Source organism: Aquila chrysaetos, chromosome 1 (genome assembly GCF_900496995.4).
Source record: "Aquila chrysaetos chrysaetos chromosome 1, bAquChr1.4, whole genome shotgun sequence".
Classification (NCBI taxonomy): Eukaryota; Metazoa; Chordata; class Aves; order Accipitriformes; family Accipitridae; genus Aquila; species Aquila chrysaetos.
The window spans coordinates 34,139,319-34,159,459 of NC_044004.1; the positions used below are offsets into that span (position 1 = coordinate 34,139,319).

The 20,141-nt window shown below is 36.5% G+C and overlaps 1 protein-coding gene across 21 annotated transcripts in view; it reads left to right on the forward strand.

Moving 5' to 3' along the window:
• Positions 1–19,639, forward strand: part of PCM1 (pericentriolar material 1) — a 47,943-nt gene extending 28,304 nt beyond the window's left edge. For 8 of the 21 annotated variants that reach the window (XM_041126796.1, XM_041126811.1, XM_030012197.2 and 5 more), the window contains 18 exons: positions 1,072–1,430; positions 1,981–2,139; positions 2,934–2,990; positions 4,181–4,353; positions 4,438–4,566; positions 5,155–5,275; positions 5,586–5,723; positions 5,893–6,026; positions 7,124–7,258; positions 7,780–7,977; positions 10,251–10,310; positions 12,107–12,245; positions 12,988–13,136; positions 15,215–15,284; positions 16,322–16,566; positions 16,787–16,879; positions 16,995–17,118; positions 18,356–19,639. In XM_041126796.1, coding sequence (XP_040982730.1) covers positions 1,072–1,430; positions 1,981–2,139; positions 2,934–2,990; positions 4,181–4,353; positions 4,438–4,566; positions 5,155–5,275; positions 5,586–5,723; positions 5,893–6,026; positions 7,124–7,258; positions 7,780–7,977; positions 10,251–10,310; positions 12,107–12,245; positions 12,988–13,136; positions 15,215–15,284; positions 16,322–16,566; positions 16,787–16,879; positions 16,995–17,118; positions 18,356–18,381 — 2,509 coding nt within the window. In that variant the 3' untranslated portion in view covers positions 18,382–19,639. The remainder of the gene's footprint in view (positions 1–1,071; positions 1,431–1,980; positions 2,140–2,933; positions 2,991–4,180; positions 4,354–4,437; positions 4,567–5,154; positions 5,276–5,585; positions 5,724–5,892; positions 6,027–7,123; positions 7,259–7,779; positions 7,978–10,250; positions 10,311–12,106; positions 12,246–12,987; positions 13,137–15,214; positions 15,285–16,321; positions 16,567–16,786; positions 16,880–16,994; positions 17,119–18,355) is intronic. The other 13 variants (XM_030012233.2, XM_030012317.2, XM_030012264.2 and 10 more) reach the window with 10 other exon arrangements.
• The last annotated feature ends 502 nt before the right edge of the window (positions 19,640–20,141 follow it).

Sequence of the window (20,141 nt, forward strand, 5' to 3'; positions counted from 1 at the left end):
GTGGGTGGGACCCCACGCTGGAGCAGGGGAAGAGTGTGATGAGTCCTCCCCCTGAGGAGGATGAAGTGGCAGAAAATAACGTGTGATGAACTGACCGTAAACCCCATTCCCCATCCCCCTGTGCCGCTGGGGGGGTTGGTAGAGAATCCGGGAGTGAAGTTGTGCCCGGGAAGAAGGGAGGGGTGGAGGGAAGGTGTTCTGAGATTTGGTTTTATTTCTCATTACCCTACTCTGGTTGTTTTGTAATAAAGTGAGTTAATTTTCCCCAAGTTGAGTCTGTTTTGCCTGTGACGGTAAGTGGTGAGTGATCTCTCTCCTGTCCTTATCTCGACCCACAAGCTCTTTGTTATATTTTCTCTCCCCTGTCCAGCTGAGGAGGGGGAGTGATAGAATGGCTTTGGTGGGCACCTGGCGTCCAGCCAGGGTCAACCCATCACACTCTCCTTTAATAATTTTTCCTCCCTTTTCTGGGGCTTGTGGGATTTCATCATTCTTTTAGGGAATTTATTGTAACAGGATTACAAGATGACCTTTACTTCTGCAGTTTCCAGTTTAATTTTTTTACTTTTTTCAGTAAAGTTTTCTGCTTTTCTGTATATTAACTAACGTATCATTTCATGAATATTTTAAGATCAAATATAGTGTTGAAGTGGTTTTATGATACTTTTTGTAAGTGGAGGAAGATTTCATTTCCATGTTTTTTGAAACTGTTTGAAAAACTAGAGGATGTAATTTCAGTGAATGTTTATTTTCTGTGCTACAGTAGATTGTAATGAATGTTTTAAAAGTTTTGTCCTATAGTACTATTTAAATGTAGCAATATATGCATAAGTGTATTCAGGTTGAAATTGGTGATAAATGTGAATTTCTTCAGATGTCTTCCGTTTTCCATTTGGAAGGGTTCTCACTAGATTTTTTTTTTTTTTTTCCCAATGTTCAGTTGATGACTAAGTAGCTAGGGCAGATAACTAGCATTATGGATAAAGCTGTTTTGCCTGGTAATACATGCTGTTTCTATCTGAGAGACTAGGTTATGATATATTGTGGTCTGTCTGTCTGTCTTTCTGACAGAAGGAGTCATAGACAACCTGAAGAAGAAATGGAAAAAAGATCAACTTGGCTTAATGATACCCAGGAACTGAAAAAAGATGATCAGTCTCAGCTGAAATCAGGTTTTGCAGTTTCAGTACAAAACATTGCTTCTGGTCATAAAAATCAGTCTGATATGAGCAGGAGAAGAGAGTTTGATGAAGAGTCTTTGGAGAGTTTTAGTAGCATGCCTGATCCTGTAGACCCAACTACTGTGACAAAGACATTTAAATCTAGAAAAGCATCAGCGCAAGCAAGTTTGGCATCAAAAGATAAAACACCCAAATCGAAGAACAAGAGGAAGAGTTCTTCTCAGCTAAAAGGCAGAATTAAAAATACTGGTAGGTTGTAAAGTAATCTTAGATACCATGGCAAACTCAACTTGGATTATAATCATTACATTCCCGAGAATTTACTCTCCATGAATGGTACCTGTAAGAATGAAAATAAGTTATTGAAATATGAATTCATTTTACATAACTACATAAGGTTTTTTTAGTATTTCAGTAAATAAAAAGCATAACTGATTAGGACATCATGATTTGAATGGATAGTGGATGCAGATACACTAAGATTTGGAATAAGGTACCAGGAGGATCTTCCTTTTCATTATGTCTTCATGTTCAAACTGGATGACTTGCTGAAAGATGTGCTTCAGTAAAATACTGAATGAGAAGAGAGGGACAGTACCAGCATGTATACTACTGTTGCAGTCACTGAGGATTTAGTGCTACTGTATGGCTTCAGTGTACAGAGGAAAATTTTTGGCTAGGAAACTTCATTGGTGTTTTGCGTGTTTGAAATTGCCCTTGAACAAATTTTTAAAAGTAATAAAACATTTTGTAAACTATTTTTTTTTTTAATTTCTTCTTTTTCATTCCCTCCCATTAGGTTATGAAAGTGCAAGTGCTTCTAGTGTGTGTGAACCCTGCAAGAGCAATAAAAGCAGACACTCTGAAGAGGTTGTTAATGCAAAGGTGTTCAGCAAAAGGAATCGGGAACAATTGGAAAAAATAATTAAATACAGTAGATCTACAGAAATGTCTTCAGGTATTCTTTTCTGAATGTCAGTAATAATTTTGTGAACTTCTCTGAGTAAAGGACCTCCACACTTAGCGGCTGGTGTATTATTTAAAAGCAGTGTATTATGACAAGAAGACAATACTCTATATTTAGCATGTGGATTTTGCTTTTTAATTTCTAAGGATGCTGTAAACATAAAAGTGTGTAAAAAGTTGGGTATTGCTTGCTTTTGGGTGTTTTCTGTAGATTAGGTACTTGATTACAATAATTTAGAAACAAACCTGTTACTGTAAAACAAAAACCTAGTCAACCAGAAACCTCACCAGTTGGTGTTTTTATGGAAAGTAACTGCACAACAGATGAAACTTGTTTAGCATTTAAACTGCATCATATACTGCATACATGTTTTCTTTCTATTCATGCTTAAAGGAGCTCTATCAAATATCATTCAAATTCAATCTTATAACATCACATAAACCCTTACATTTTTGCCATCTGCACTGCTTTTCTTGCGTCTAGATCATAAAAATATTCTCTTCTGTGTCTTTTTAGGTTCTGCCAGTATCTTTGTTTTGTTTGAAAGATGCAGAAATTTTAGTCATTGTAGCACAATGTACAGCTTTGTCAATGTAGCTGTGTCCACGCTAAGAGCTGTTTATTGGTATACGAAATGAACTTCTACAGTTAAGTTTTCACAATAAGCAGCTTTGATGTGGTTTGGATGACTAAGCAGTCTTCCTCCTGCTGTTTTGTATAGACCCTGTCTTTATTTCTGGTGCGCATTTTTGTGTTTATCACTGTCTATCCCCACTTTCCTACAGCGCATGCTAGGAGAATTCTGCAGCAGTCTAACAGAAATGCATGCATTGAAGCGCCAGGTAATGCATTCACTGCTTAGCTTCAACAATGTCCTATTACTTTTTTTTTTTCTTTAGCTTGGGTCCTATAACTCAGACTGTTTAGCAGATGTTCAAAATTAGTACTATTGCACCACCTTCTCTATGAACAAGGCCAGAGAAGTTACTTGTAATTTGCATGAAATGCAATGATACAAACTACTTTGAATTATAATCGAGGAGAATGTGCTTATGTTCTCGGTTAGTCACAATTACAAATAGAAAATACGCAGGTAGATACTGCAACAAAAAAATAATTTCAGTAGGCATTTTTAATACATTTAAAAGCTACTGTTGCATTTTATTAATGGGGAAGGGAAGCGATTTCTGGTGTCTTATTAAAGGTTGAAAAAGTTTGCCTCTATGCTTAAAAAGACTGGTAAACTATTTGCAGATAATCAAATTGCACAGTAACATTTGCTCTATATTCTAATAACTTCATTAACTTGTATACTAACAAATATGCATCTGTTAAACTAAGCTGGGTTTTCCAAATTTAACTTTTTTTCCATTCAACACTTGCCAAAGTATGTATGTAATGATTTAACTGTTGTGATGCAAGGATAGTCCTTAATTTTCAAAGGAATGGGAGACTTATTAGGGAACACATTGTCTTCTCATATGTATGTATTAGGGCTTAAGGGTAGGAGGTTTTATGTGAGCCTCAGAAGTGATATTAGACATGTATGAGAGTGTAAGATTTATGCTTGTGTGGGAGGCGTGGGAAGGAGTGGCTTTCTTGAATTCAGTCTAGAGCTTTCTTAATGTTGTTGCTTGTGTGGCAAAAGCGTGGACTACTGGTATTACATAAACTTGAGACCTTTGGCTGTCTCACTTGAAATATCTTAAAACTCCATTTTCAGTGTTGAATACCTATTCTGAAAGCAACAGTGTTGTGTGTGCGATATTCTCTTTAAGAAAGAATACTTTCTGAAGGTATTGTTCAGAATTGTAAAGAAAATTATTCCAATGAGTGCTTTAAATTTTATTTTGTATATGAAGGATTGCATTAAGTATTATTTCAGAATGTTTAAATCTTTGTTGCCCTTCAGGAAAGGAGTAAAATTTAAGAAAGCAACTATATAATGGAATCTACAATAATAGAGGTACAATTTGTGCACCTGTAACGTGCATGTCAAGGGCTTAATGAGTTCCTTTTTTTTTTTCTACAGAAACTGGTAGTGATCTTTCTATGTTTGAAGCTTTGCGAGACACAATTTATTCTGAAGTGGCAACTCTTATTTCTCAAAATGAGTCTCGTCCCCACTTTCTTATTGAACTTTTCCATGAGCTTCAGCTGCTAAATACAGATTACCTGAGGCAAAGAGCTCTATATGCTTTACAGGTATGCACAAAATTTTTGATCCTGTGTATGAATCGAACAAATCTTAGATCCTTTTTTACAGTATAGATTTGTTGTCTTTTCCAGGATATAGTGACCAGACACCTCTCTGAGAACAATGAAAAAGGGAAGTGCACAAAATCACTGAATTCTGCAACATGGATGGCATCAAATTCTGAACTCACTCCCAGTGAAAGCCTTGCTTCTACAGATGATGTAAGTTTTTGAGTTCAGAAGCTAGTTTACTGTCAGCTTGTCGTATCTTTTCAATTTATATGCATGCTTGTGTACTGAAATATTCATACTAGCAATTGAATTTTTCTAAAATTAATATCAACTTACACAGCTTTTCTAAACAAAGAAATGCAAGATAATCTTAATGCAAAGTGATTAAATACCGTAGGATTCTTGATGCTGGAAACGAGTGATGTGTCAGGGAGGAATAGAACATGGAGAGGGGCATAAATCTGGAAAATGATATTAAAAAAGAGCCAAAATCCTCTTGTGAGTAATGTCAGGGCAAGTACTGATGACAAGATTCCCCTAAAAATGTTGCTTTTTTGTATTTAAGGAGTCACTGATGCCTTTGTACAGTTTCTTACATGTTCTATAGTTGAAGTATTTGAAACAAACATGGTAGAATCACCTGGATTTCTATCCTTAAAGTAAGGTTATTCCCCAGTCAGGCAGCCTGGTGACAAGTCTTGATAGCACAGCATGTGACTGAAAAGAATTGCTGGCTTGTTGACACATCTGTGAGAGGATGGTGCATTCCTGCTTTGTATTCAGTTTGGTGTTTTTTAGGAAACTTTTGGCAAGAACTTTTCTACAGAAGCATGTCAAGATTGTGAACAAAATGATGCAGACAATGGGAGTACTATGTCTACATCTTCAAATTTTGAACCCTTTGCCACTGATGACCTTGGTAGGAATGATGTGATTTGAAATGTTTTTACTCCTTCCTAAAATGCCTGTGATTGTTTACACTTAAATAGTATACTATTCTTTGATTTTTAGTGTGTAATCACATGTTTTGTAAAACAACACTTGGAGAAATTAGCCACTTGTGAAACACTTTGAGTTGATCAAAGCGTGCAACAAAATATTATAATTCAACTACAGTTATATGTAGATTTCAAAACTTGTGGCTTTGATTTCATTTTTATCATTGTTTACTTGTCTATCAATTGAAAACTTTTTATTTAGATTAAAAGGTGTTTTTATTCTAAATATAGGCAACACAGTGATTCACTTAGATCAAGCTTTGGCTAGGATGAGGGAATATGAGCGTATGAAAATTGAAGCTGAAAGTACCCTTGACTCTGAGGGCTGCTCTAGTAATTTTCAGGTTGCTTCTGCTGCTAAATTAGAAGGTATGCACATATATACATATTTTGCTTAGTTTTAGAAAATAATTATTCTAACTATCAAGAATCATTTAATTGGCTGAATTCCTTTCCTCTTCATTTATATTGAAAACAAATTGGTATTTCTTTAACAGTAATGTTGAATGACTTAAATGTGCGGTTTTTTTTTAATGAGGTCTAGGTACCAGTGAATGTCTTCCTGTGCCACAGTCAAGTGAAGTTTCTGCTGTTCCATGTCCTCGTATAGATACTCAGCAGCTTGACCGGCAGATTAAAGCAATCATGAAAGAGGTCATTCCTTTTCTGAAGGTAAGAAATCTTTTCAATAATGTGTGAATTAGAAGAATAGGAAAAGGACCTGCATAACTGCGTAGAAGAACATTATTTAAAATTGGTAACTTGCATCTTAGCAACAGCTGCCAATAAATGTGTTAAGTTGCAGACGTTGCTGAGGATGAAGTAAGAATTAAATACTCCAACAGAAAGATTCAGTGGAGTTTTTAATAGGAGAAAGAAATGGTAAGGTTTCTAGATTGCACAGGGCTGGTGGACTTGACATCAAGAAGAAGAGAGATTTTATCTGGAGCTGACCAAATCCAATAGAAATGTTTGAGAACGTATCTATCAGTTTTAATTAAAATTATCTCAGTTCTCTTTGCTAAAAGGCAGCAAATATTTCAGAAGTACAATGTAACGAGATATTTTTGAAGACTAGCTCTGTAAGTTGATTTTTAGCATTTTCTCCTATTTACAAATATCTTTGAAGTTGTTGAGAGCTTGTAAACTTCTGTGAATACAGAGAAATGTACTTTAAAGAAGGAGAAATAGTCAAAGTTCATTCTTTGCAAGGTTAAAGAGCAGAGAAGATTAAGTTGTAAGATGCTTAAGTCATCTCCCTGTTCCCTTTTATAGTATGTGCAGTTTATAAGCTTAGGTTTGTTTAATAAGGTACTTGGTTGATACTAAGTTTAAAAACTGTATATTGTTGACATGCCACAGTCTCAGTGCCTGAAGACTTCTGTTTTGTTTGCAATTCTAAGGAAGCTTACAGCAGTAGATATCTTAATGTACACTTTAATACACTTGAGTACACAACCACAATATACGAAGATTCTTCGTTTCTCCAAATGTTTAAAAGATGGCATGTACTAATGTGTTGGAAAAGTGAGATAAAGCTTTGTGTGTCATGGCCGATCAGTCATTAATGAAGTATGCTATCTGCTATAACTGTGTTCCAGCTAGTTTGTTTTGCGAGATGGGTTAGGACCTGTTCATGGAGTGCTGTTCCTTTAGTAGACAGGTGATTTTTTTATAAATTAATTTTGGTATTTGAGTTGATGGCTAATTTTTTTTGTTTGTTTGTTTTTTAAAGTGGTAACTAAGCTCATTCTGTGATACTTGTTTAGGAACACATGGATGAAGTATGTTCTTCTCAATTATTGACATCAGTAAGACGTATGGTCTTGACTCTAACACAACAGAATGATGAAAGTAAAGAATTTGTGAAGTTCTTTCATAAGCAGCTTGGCAGTATACTTCAGGTTAGTAGTTTTTCACTTGTTTTGCAACACTATTAGAACTTGGATAATGAGCAACAGATAAACCAGCTTCCCTGAAGTTATAACTTAAAACTTCAATAGCATAGCTGCTGTTCTCCTTCAGCTTTGATAGAGCAATGAGCCTTGTTTCCTAAAATTAAAACTTTACCATGCATGGAACTTCTTTTTTGGAACTGCCAGATAGTGAGAGGTGTATCTCTTGCCTGTGGCTGTTTTGAAGGAGAGCTCTGGTGATGTTCTTTGTGGACATTTTGTGTAAATTCCTGAAAATCAATAGGCTCCTTTTTTTTTTTTTAAGCATAGAGCTTAAATCAGTAACTTGATAAGTTCTGTTATGACTAGAGATTCTAATTAAAACCTGTTTAAGACACTAAACCATATTTTAAAAAAGGTACAAGCTATTATATACTGAACTAATTTTGAGTTATTAGAAATATGAAAATATTTAGTCTTTGAAGTTTGAAAGCCTGTTTCAAAAACTGAAGAATTATTTCTCTTCACAGGATTCACTGGCGAAATTTGCTGGTAGAAAATTAAAAGACTGTGGGGAGGATCTTCTTGTGGAGATCTCTGAAGTATTATTTAATGAATTAGCCTTTTTTAAACTCATGCAAGACTTGGACAACAACAGTATTTCTGTAAAGCAGAGATGTAAAAGAAAAATAGAAACTACTGAAGTGATACAGTCTTATGCTAAAGAGGTTTGTTTTATTATATTTTTGAAAAATGTAGGTTTTCTGAGTTTCCTAAATATCTGTATTCCTAAACTACTTTGATTACCTTAGTTCATATGTCATATATGATTTTTTTACAAATTACTGCTGTGTAATCACAGTATTGCTTGTATAGAAGCATGAACTAGTTTTCCTCAGTAAGGGAGATGTCCTGTGTTATAGATGAGTGTCTGTTACAGATATCTAATTTTGTAGAGTTTGTTGTTGGTTATTCAGAGGAAATGTGTTTTAATGGTTATATGTGCATCTAGGAAGGAATAGTGAAGTGTTAAATTAGTATTAATATCTGGGGCCATTGAGTAGTTGTTGTGGCTTAACCCCAGTAGGCAGCTAAGCACCTCAGCCACTTCCTCACTCCCCCCCTGGTGGGATGGGGGAGAGAACTGGAAGGGTAAAAGTGAGAAAACTTGTGGGTTGAGATAAAGACAGTTTAATAGGTAAAGCAAAAGCTGTGTGTGCAAGCAAAGCAAACCAAGGAATTCACTCGCTACTTCCCATTGGCAGGGAAATGTTCAGCCATCTCCAGGAAAGCAGGGCTCCATCATGTGTTACTTGGGAAGACAAACACCATCACTCTGAACGTTACCCCCTTCCTTCTTCTTCCCCCAACTTTATAGGCTGAGCATGACATCGTATGGTCTGGAATATCCCTTTCGTCAGTTGGGGTCAGCTGTCCCAGCTGTGTCCCTTCCCAACTTCTTGTACCCCCTAGCCTACTCGCTGGTGGGGCAGTGTGAGGAGCAGAAAAGGCCTTGGCGCTGTGTAAGCACTGCTCAGCAATAATGAAAGCATCCCTGTGTTACTAACACTGTTTTCAGCACAAATCCAAAACATAGCCACATACAAGCTACTATGAAGAAAATTAACTCTATCCCAGCTAAATATTTTGACATATGGGGGTCAGCTTTCCTTGCAGTAGCTTATTTAGGCACCATCTTTACCTGACTTGAATAAGTCCTATGAAGTCATCAAATAGTTGGATTGTTGGCATATATAGAAAGTATCACTCTCTAGACTTGGAGTGTAAAATTATATATAAACTTTTCAGAAATATTTGAGACTGTAGCACGTATTCTGCTCTAACAAAGCAAGTTTTGGTTGGTTTTCGCACCACTTAAATTATTAAAGACATTGCATCACCGTTTTTAATTTTAGTATTGCAGTTTTTAGGAATGTAGCTTTTTTTAGTTATATGAACTGCTTACAAAACAAACACTAAAACACATCATGTTCATATACTTAAATCAGTCAGGAATCTATCTCAGTGTTTCTTCTTGTATAGTATAGTTACAACTTCAGTGTCCTTTCAGCTTTCTTTTAGAAACACAAATACCAAAGCAAACCCTTAACTCATTTTAAAATGTCAACGTAAGATATTTTGTGAATCTGTCATAACATCCTATAAGCAGTTTTAAGCATATCATCAGCTATATTTCAAGATAGTTCAACTTAGATATACCAGTAATATGGCTAGTATGAGAGAGACTGCGGAGTGCCTTGTAAAGAGGGCAGAGAAACACTCTGAATCCAGAAGGATTTGAACATGACTTCCTATTTTATCTGAAGTTGCTCATTGGATCTTTGTTACATAAAGGACTGGTTCATACACTGCTATGAGAATGCATGGAGCCAACTTAGATCTGGCATTCCTTCTCTCCTGGAAGACAGAGAATTAAGGTTAAGGTCAATGTTTGCCTTGTTGCTGTGGCAGCACTTCAGATTCAACAGAGCCAGAGATGAGCCAGAACTGTTAGGTCCTGGTTACTTTGTAGAGTCTTGCACAATTATCTCTATATGGTCTTCTCACAGCTTTCGACTGCGATCCTGATGCAGGCACATCTGCTCTTGCTCGATTTTGCGGCTGACTTGAGGCCAGTAGGCTAAATGGGTTTAGATTCCATGCTGAAAGACACAGCGCTCTGTCTTGACCAGAGCTGGTATATCTAATTCTATATGTTAAATATGATTCAACCACAGACTGGAGAATTAGCCCATGTAAACATAATTGTTTAAATAAAAAGGGCTAGCACAGTTTTTTGTAAAGTTTTGCAACTCTAAAATTTTGAAGACATCTGCGTAAACATCTCTTGTAGTATAGAAGTCCCTGTGACTTACTGCCATTTTGAGATAGCAATTCTTGGTGAGATTGGCATTTCAGCCAGGCTTTCATGAAGCCCTAGTTTGGTTCAGTATTTCAGTTATTTCAGTTTAGAATTGAAGACAGTTTGTGTTTCTTCTAGGCAAAAAAAGGTCTCCAGGTGGATGTTTGTTCATCTGCTGAAGATGTCGATGAGGACAAAGTATGTTTATGCTTCTCAACTGTCTTTATTCCTCAGATAATTTCACAGTTCACTTATTCTAACTGTTTTCTGTCATATAAATCCAATATCTGTAAGCAGCCCATTTCCTAGTGTTTGTAAATTTATTAAACATCATGGGGTTTATCTCCTTTCTGTTATTTTCAGTGATTTACTTTATCAAAGTAACAAAGTAAATTATAATTTCCCTTTTTAATTTGAATTGATGGTCTGGGAAATGACTACCAAAAAATCTGCCTTCATCAATAAGTCTTTGTTATATGTATTCAGTAAACATGACTTGGGTACCAGTTCCTTGGTTGCTATTGTTTTTATTCCTGTTTCTGCTGCAGAACCATTACCAGCATAAAGACTATTTGATGTATTTCTTACAAAATATTATCTTGTTAACCTTTCAAGAAGTGCATTCAGATCAACAAAGATAGTATTAAAGATGCTTTTCTATTTATTGTTGGTGACCTTCATGTGGAATGAGCTTTGCTTTAGGACTGACAATTTGAAAGTCTAAAAAGAGCAAAGTTTATGTTGAATGCTATGCAACTGAAATGGAATAATTTGTGATACTCGCTAAGCAACTTTAGGGTAGGATCTTGCTTTTCCTTTTAGTATTAATTTTCTGTATTTTAAAGAAAAAAGAAAAGACCTGTTCTGAAGGTGTTTATTGTGGGATTTGGTCTGGGGCTCTTGCCTGTATTCTCAGCCCAGCATTGTAGTCATTCATTGAAGAATTAAATAAAAATAGTTAAGCTGTCCTTGTTAGCAATTAACATTTTCTTTTTTTAATGGTATCGAATAAGTTGGTTTACTTTTCATCTTAAGGAGAAGGCAGATGTTCTGAGTTGGGAGACATGGTACTTGAGGTCCTCAGGGTCAAAGTCTGTGTGTGCTCCAAGTATTAAATGTTAGTGCCCAAAGGTTTTCCCTTTTCTCTTTAAGTTTGTTTTGAAAAACCACTAAAATCATTGTTTGGGGAGAGAGGTTGTATATGAAGTTTTGTATTTTCTGCTGGAATGTTCAGCTTTTTCCAGCCAAGAGAAAGATATAGGTAATGCGCTAACTAGAATGTTGAATGCTTTACTAAACGGGCATAGGCATATGTGTAGGCATGTATGGGCATAGAGTCAGTGCTTTCTTCTAGGGCGTAGAGCTTCTGTCACACTGCTTTGGAAGTAAGAGTGGGAAGCTGTATATCACTTGTTATGGTTGCTGTAGTGCAGAAAAGTACTTTCAAGATTTGGAGCCAAACTCAGGGCTTTACTTGGGGTTCCTATAGGCTGAAGAGAATTTTCTCACTCAAGGTATTTAGCAAATCATTCAGCAGAGAAACTGCTGAGAAGCTATTGCTAAAGAAATGAGAACCTGCAGTTAGGAATATTCCTAATTTTTACTAGAGATCATCTAGGAGAAGCAGGGAAGTCACTAGAATGTAATAATGCAGGTGTGTCTTTCTTCCTCTTGATAATGACAATCTAATTTAAAGAAAATTTTTTTAAGCTAGCATGCTGATCAGTGAACCTTTTCAGATAATGAAATACTCAGTTACTATGTCCTTGATAGCTATGTCTGAACAGTGCATGATCTCTTATAGTAGGTTCTGATGCTCTGTTTCAGGATTAGCTTTGCAGTATTCATTGCAAGGCCTTAAGAACTGCTTAAACATTAATTTTTAGTCTGTAGATTTGTTTGTTTTTGAGAAACAAAGGTGACTTCTTGATGCAGAAATTAAAACTTAATCTTCAGATAAACAAACATGAATACAATATTCCTTGTTTTCCTAGGACAAGGATGAGACTGAGACTGTTAAACAAGTACAGGACTCAGAAATGTATGATGGTAATGGAGTTCCTGAAGGTATTAGGTCTGATGTGTCTGATCAAGAGGAAGATGAGGAAAGTGAAAGCGGTCCACTGGCAATAAGTAAGTGATTTTTATATAGCTCATTATTAAATGCTTTCACTGTAGTTTTGACCAACTAATTTTACAACAGGATTTGCATGAAGTACTGCTGTGTAACACCGTCTCTCACATATTTTCTAGTCAGGTCTTTTCCAGTGAAAATTTTCCAGTATGTATTTACTAGTATTTTGTCAAGGGTTAAACATTCCAATTAGAGGAGCTTTTTCTCTTTGTAATCAGTAGATCTGTAAAAACACGTTAGAATCAGATTCATTGTTTAAGTTACATAACCTGTCTCAGCTAAACTTGAAGTTTCTCAACATCTAACCTGAATGATGTGAAAGCTGCTGAAATTTTATGCAGTTTTTCATTTAAATGATGATTTTTTTTTAATGTGCTTCTACTTAAGCTCGCATATTTTTAATAATTTTTTTGTCCTGTTTGTTCCCTTACACCAACTGCTCATGGCTTGGTTTCCCCTATATTTACATTCTTCACACCAACCTGTTTAATAACTTAGATATTTCACACCAGCACAGTGGTGTTTGTTCATAATATAGCTTATGTGGAGCATATGAATCTTATAAAGTTAAGTCATCACTGTATCTTAATTTCAAAGAATGTTTTGAAGTAAGAGTTGTGACTGATCATTGCAGTAAATTCCCAAGAGGGTCTTGGATTTTGCAGCCTGACTTTTACTCTGTCGGGCTCTATCAATATGTAAATCCAATATGAAGGTGGTTTTACATTGATTTGCCTTCAGGTTTGTCAAAAGCAGAAACCCAAGCTCTGACTAACTATGGCAGTGGAGAAGATGAGAATGAAGATGAAGAAATAGAATTTGAGGAAGGACCTGTTGATGTGCAGACATCACTACAAGCCAGCAGTGAAACAACAACTGAAAATGAACAGGTATCACCAAAGCTGTAAATGCAGAGCAAACCTAAGCCAGTGCACAGCTTTTCAGTACATATCTGTATGTACCTCAGTTTTTCTTGTTGTGCTGTTTTCATACTAATGAAAATAGAAGAATGATACAAGAAATTACATGAAAGCAATAGCTGCTACATGCAAAATGTAGCATTCCCCACCTGAATTTATTATTGGCATAGCTGATGCCAAAATAGACAAAACTAATGTTTAAATCTGATGTTAGAGAGAGAAAATGTTAAGCTGCAGTAGAAAAGATAAACTTTCAAATAAGCATCATGTTTTAAACTGTTAACTGGTTCTTCCTCTGTTTGCTGACATCAAGTTCTAATTGGGCTTTACCTTTGCAGAGGCCATTGACTCTTGTATTCTAGCGTGTCTTTGATTTGTCTTTCCTCTTTATTGTATAATGATTTTTTCTAGAATAATGGTGAAATGTTATTGGCTGATATTGTCATTTCGCTGTTAGTTTCCTTAAAAACATTTGGATGTGTGTGACTGTTGTGGTTTAACCCCAGCCAGCAACTAAGCACCACACAGCTGCTCTATCACTCCCCCTCCTCAACTGGACAGGGGAGAGAAAATATAACAAAAGGCTCATGAGTTGACATAAGGACAGGGAGATCACTCAACCAATTACCATTATGGGCAAAACAGACCCGACTTGGGGAAAATTAATTCTTTGCCAATCAAACCACAGTAGGGTAATGAGAAATAAACCCAAATCTCAAAACACCTTCCCCCCACCCCCCTCTTCTTCCAGGGCACAGCTTCACTCCCGAATTCTCTACCTCCTCCCTGCCAGCAGTGCAGGGGGATGGGGAATGGAGGTTGCTGTCAGTTGATCACAAGTTGTCTCTGCTGCTCCTTCCTCCTCAGGGGCAGGACTCCTCACACTCCTCCAGTGTGGGGTCCCTCCCACGGGAGAGTCCTCTGTGAACTTCTCCAGAGTCCTTCCCACAGGCTGCAGTTCTTCAGGCACAGACTGCTCCAGCATGGGTCCCTTCCCACGGGCTGCAGTCCTTTAGGCACAGACTGCTCCAGTGTGGGTCCCCCACGGGGTTAAGTCCTGCCAGCAAACCTGCTCCAGCGTGGGCTCCTCTCTTCACAGGGCCACAGGTCCTGCTAGGAGCCTGCTCCAGTGCGGGCTTCCCACAGGGTCACAGCCTCCTTCAGGCATCCACCTGCTCCAGCGCAGGGTCCTCCCTGGGCTGCAGGTGGATATCTGCTCCACCATGGACCTCCCTGGGCTGCAGGGGACAGCCTGCCTCACCACGGTCTTCACCACGGAAGAAGGGGAATCTCTGCTCCGGCGCCTGGAGCACCTCCTCCCCCTCCTTCTTCACTGACCTTGGGGTCCGCAGGGTTGTTTCTCTTACATGTTCTCACTCCTCTCTCCGGCTGCAGTTTCTGTGCCTCAGCAGCTTTTTTCCCCTTCTTAAATACGTTACCTTAGAGGCGCTACCACTGTCCCTGATGGGCTCGGCCTTGGCCAGCGGCAGGTCCATCTTGGAGCCGGCTGGCATTGGCTCTTGTTGGATGTGGGGGAAGCTTCTAGCAGCTTCTCACAGAAGCCACCCCTGTAGGCCTCCCGCTACCAAAACCTTGCTATGCAGACCCAATATAGTGAGCTGGTTCTGGAGACTTGTCAGTTCTTTACATTTCAGTAAATAAGATTAACTTCTGAATCTTTTGAAACTTTGGTTTATTCAACAGCTATTAACATTAGGCAAGGATGTAACTGGAACATTTTACTTCAAAGGCTTGAACAACAGATCTTTTCAGTGGAACCAAAGAGTTTACCTGGGAACTACTATAGTGAAAAGAAAATGAAATATGCAGATAAAACACGTATCAGTGTTAATAGTTTTTTAAAGTGTTGTTGACTGGCTGATGAATAGCGAGTAGAACTTGCTGTCTTTATTTCAAACTCGTGAAAAGACAGAAACATGGAGCAAGTGTACAGTGTGTTTCTAGTTAGCAAGGAAGAGTAAATTAGCCAATAAGCTGTGAAGGTGATAGTAGAATTTGTTCTAACTTGTTTTCATGTTCCCCAATAGAATTCAAACCAAGAATTGAGTAAGACAAAAAGCAGTGAGATTTTGTCATCAGAACAAGAATCTGTTAAAGGTAAGCCCCGTATGCAGTAACTGAGAGATTAACACTTGTATATGAATTTCCATGCTGTGAGAATTATCTTGGACAGTGCCAGTCCTATATGAAATTAAGAGGAAGATGATCAAATTTGCAAAAGTTTACTGGGCTGTTTTGTTTTTTTTTTTTTTTTTTCATGGAACCATATCAATTGACTAGACATATCTGTGTTAATATAGACACAGCAAACCTTTTAATGAGGAAACCTGGAATAATCTTACCCAGGTGGATGTGGTTTTGATGCTTGACAATAGCATGAATTTCAGTTGATTGTTGCAGCCCTTGGCACACAACTGTAGCAGAGTTAATTTGTCTGTTACAGTATTTTGATATTTAGATTTAGTAAGTACTTGCTTTTTCTGCTACTACTGTTTACTAGCATTTGAAATCACTTTATATTTTAAAGATTTCTTTCTGTGAGTAATGCTGTGTTGTAAGTGATTATGGACTGAGAAATCATTTTCTGTCAAAAGACAAACACTACTGGGTGGTATGAATGTTACCTCTAATCTAACTGTTGTTACCACCTTCTTTTCCTGTGTTTTTCTGTTGCAAATACTGGTTTTGTTCTTGGTCTTTTTTCATAGACTAAAACCAGTATTGAGTAGATTGTGTTGTCAAAAGAATGTGGCAAAATGTTAAGGAATTTACTGTTCTGTATTGTATCTCCTTATACATAGAATGAATATTTTACAGTAGGTCATATAGTTCTGAAAGTTGTTTTTTGTTTTTGGTTTTTGTTTTTTTTTTTAAAAAAGAACCTGTATCAAGTCAGAAATTTTTAAGTCATGTACTGTCTTGTGATAATTGCTGATACTTAAGTGTATGAGAGTACAAATAACTGATGGTTTTCTTCAGTCAGCTTTGTGTTGATCTGAGAGACTATAATTCACTTTTATTGCTCATTTGTAGCTTTGGATCATAATTTGTAAAAAAATAATAATCTGGGATTTTTGTATGCCCAGAATCTTTTACTATCTCTACCTAGTTAAAATGTAGTTTTGTGGTTTTAGGTGAACAAGAAGCTACAATGTTGCCTCATTACCTCAATGTCATGGAGAATACACCACCTTTAACAGTCAATACCCCAGAATCCTTTATAACAGCCAGTATGAAAACAGAAGAATCAAGCTCATCATTACCAGTAAATGAAACTCAAACACTAGATACGTGTGTAGGAAACAAATCTGCTGCAAGTTCTGAAAGCTCCATGGCTGGCAGCCCTGATACGGAGTCACCTGTGTTGGTGAATGAATATGTGCGTATATTTCAGTTAAGATACATCCAAGAGAAATGAGAAGGTTTTTTTCGATTTCAGGGTTATTTCTAGTTTCTAGTGTTGTTCAGTTTTCATCTGCAAATTTGATATGTGCATTTTTTTGGATGTACTTTATTACAATAGTAAAAAATCTAGTTTTGGAGTGAAAATAAAACAAACTAGCACTGTTCTCTTAAATGTCAACTGTTTTTATTAACAGGAAGCTGGTTCTGGAAATGTCAGTCAAAAATCTGATGAAGATGACTTTGTGAAAGTTGAAGACTTGCCCCTTAAACTTGCAGTATATTCAGAGGTATTTTGCTATTGTTCGTCGGGTGGTTGTTTAGAAGCGCACACCCTAAATATCTTAATCTAGACAGCAATAAGAATTATCCTGAATTTTGAGTTTCACTTTATCTGTTACAAAGGCAGATTTAATGAAGAAAATGGCAACAGAGGCTCAAACCAACAGTTTGTCTGATGAATTACTGGATGGAGGTGGAGCTCAAGATCAGGAATTAGTAGGAGATGCCCAAACTTTAAAAGAACCTGGTAAAGATTATTTTCTAAATCCTCTATATCTATTGGGAAAACACTTTGGAATGGCATAGAATTTAAATATCTTGTTATCACTGAAGTAAGCAGTTACCGTGGTGCTGAAAGAATATTCTTTTTTGTTATTATGCATTTGAAAATGATATATTGATACGAAGAGATTTTGCCTTCCATGTCCCTTCTTATATACTTCTGTTAGATTCTGTGGCTAATAAAGTCATAAAAATTAACATATGTAAAATGTATGTTGTAGTGTAATGGGTTTGAAACTTATTAAAATGGAATAATATTTTTGTTTCTTGTTACACAAGCTTGGGTTTAATAATACTGTAAATTCTAATTGCTATTATCTGATTTAATAATCCTTAATATAATTTGCTGAGAGACCACTTAGTGTTTTTGTAATAGAAAAGTTCAAGAGACTTTTCAGAGTAGTAAAATATCTCTTCAGGGAAAAGAAAATCATTTTTTGTATGAAGCATACCATGAGGTAGAAAAAACTTTCAGTGTGTGTGACAGCAGTAAAAATTTCACTTTCATGAAACAGTATTTATGGAGCTACAAAAACTTAATGGTAATGCGGGTCAAAAACTTCTCTCTTTTTTAATATAATGTTGATATTGTGACACAAGTTATGGTATTAGAGGCTTATCTTCTATTGTTAGGCTTGTAGTTTTCCAGTGGAGGGTATATAATGGCATATATATAAATGCATGAACTGGGTATTCTGATGGTAGTAGTTTTCTGCTAGTGTAGCTAGTTCCAATTCTCAAACAGTATAAGCTGATGAAAATGCCTTTTTTTTTTTTTTTTTTTTAATGCATTTGCAGTGACAGCATAGGATTTTCCAGAATAGAGGGTGAAGGAAGGTGTGTCTTCCCTTCCATTTCAGTCACTGCCCATCACCATTCTGCTTATCATAGCTATGCTAGCAGAAGTCTGTTATGTCAGTTTGGTGAATACTGATGCATATGCCTGGTGTGGGAACAGTCTGGCAAAGAATGCCATGCCACACAAAATTGGTAGCTAGCAACTAAGCCATTCATCTGTGTATGGGGGATGGCTGTAGCTGTTCAAGTAAGCCATGGCTCAGAATGCTTGTGAAAAGAGGAGGGGATAAAATATTTCATCAAGGTGCTTTAAGGGATACTTACAAGGAGTTGAAATGTGGTCAAGAGCTGTGTTTGATCCCTTGTAGCTGTTAGACAATAATGAGTATACTTTTATTTTACAGAAACTTTTGGAGGTCAAAGTGCATGAGAATAACCTGAAGATATATCTGCATTTATAAACTCCATGTATACAAATGCATATGGAAGATCAGCACTAATTTCCCAGAATTCTGGAAGTGTATAAAAATGTAAAATTTTGACACACTGCCTCTTAGGATAGGTATGCTCACTTCTGCCTGTGGCAGTTGGAACAGCTGGAACTGAATCTTCTTCTGTTCAGTTTTGCTGCACTGTTCTTCTTCTGTCTTAATCTTTTTTTTTATTTTTTATTGTGACTTGTTTAGTAATTTTAAAATTGTTCAAAATGGTAGTTTTAAATAAAGTTTGGACTTGTCTGTAAATTTGTCTTTTGAAAAATTTTCCTCTGGCTTACAAAATGGTATGCAGAGTTTGTTGTTGGAAGTTAACTGACTTTAAGTGTTGGCATGCTTGTAGCAGTTTGTTACTCCTCTTCAGAGAAACACTGCTAATTTTCCTGGGACAAGAAACTCTTGTCCCACTAATTTCTTGTCCCTGGGACGAGAAACTCGTCCCACTAATTTCTCCATCCCCTACAAATATAAGTATAGCCTAGAGTATAGCTGGTCTGTGAAAAAAAAAAAAAAGTTCCTGTTCATGGCCTTGTGGAATTCGTTTCTACCAGCACATTTATCTGAGGTGAAGTAAATACCCTAGGTTTGTAGTTAACTGCAGAAACCATCTGTATTTTTCTGCATTTTCTGTTTCGTACTTTCAATGTGCAAAGGGATAAACCTGTCTGAAAATTTTAGTATCCTCTCACAGGTAATACTTACAATTGCTGCAATTGGAAGCCTGCAGAATCTGTTCCTGAAGTATTTAACTTTGTGAAGAGTTTTCATGTAGAAAGGAAGAAATTTAGGAAATTACAATTAATGTTTTAAAAAAACAGTTAAAGTCAGTACCTAATGAAATCTCATGGCAAAGGTGGAATTAGGACTGTAGAAAAAATAGATTGGAAAACTTGAACCAGAACAAAAATTTTCTTCACTTTTTCAGATCAGAGTTGCTAATAACAGTAAGTCATAAAATTGAGCTAGAAATATCCTGAATAAGCTATCTGCTGCATTATAGAGATCCTATTTACCTTAAACAAAGACAAGGCTTCTCAAATTAGTTGAAGAGCAATGGTCATCTTTAATTCAGGATTGTCTTCCTTTGGAGGTTAGTCTCCCACAGCATATAGCCATATTATTACACTATCTAGTGACAGTGAAGCCTAAACATGCCTGAAGTTTGAATAAAATAAGAGTGTGTTTCTTCTGTGATTTCTTTTTTTAGTTTGTTTTGAGTGTCTCTGGATTTTATGAGTGAATTTTGAAATGGCAGATTACAATCACATGCCTCTTGTCTCCAAAGACAAAAGTATAGCACAAGGTTTAAAGACAGTTCAGTTACTGTGCAGGCTTTAAACTCATGGTGGTACTGTATGCAGAAAAAAATTTACAATTTTGAGGACAGAGGAAATACATTGTGACAAAGGCAAACCTGTGAAAGTGAAACAAAATTCAAGTGTTTAATCACTAACTTGGCACAAGAATAATTCAGTAGACTTAAAAGAGGAAATTTTCATAAAGTAGAACAAGATTTGTGCATATTTGAGACACATCTAGTTTATATGGTAAATCATTAAACTCTAAGCTCAAGAAATAGCATGAGCACACAACATTCCTGAATTCTTGCCCTGGAATGGCAATGCACTGAAATGGTATTTCTTTGTCATATTTTCTCTACCCTTTCTTTACAGAATCACAGACTGGTTGAGGTTGG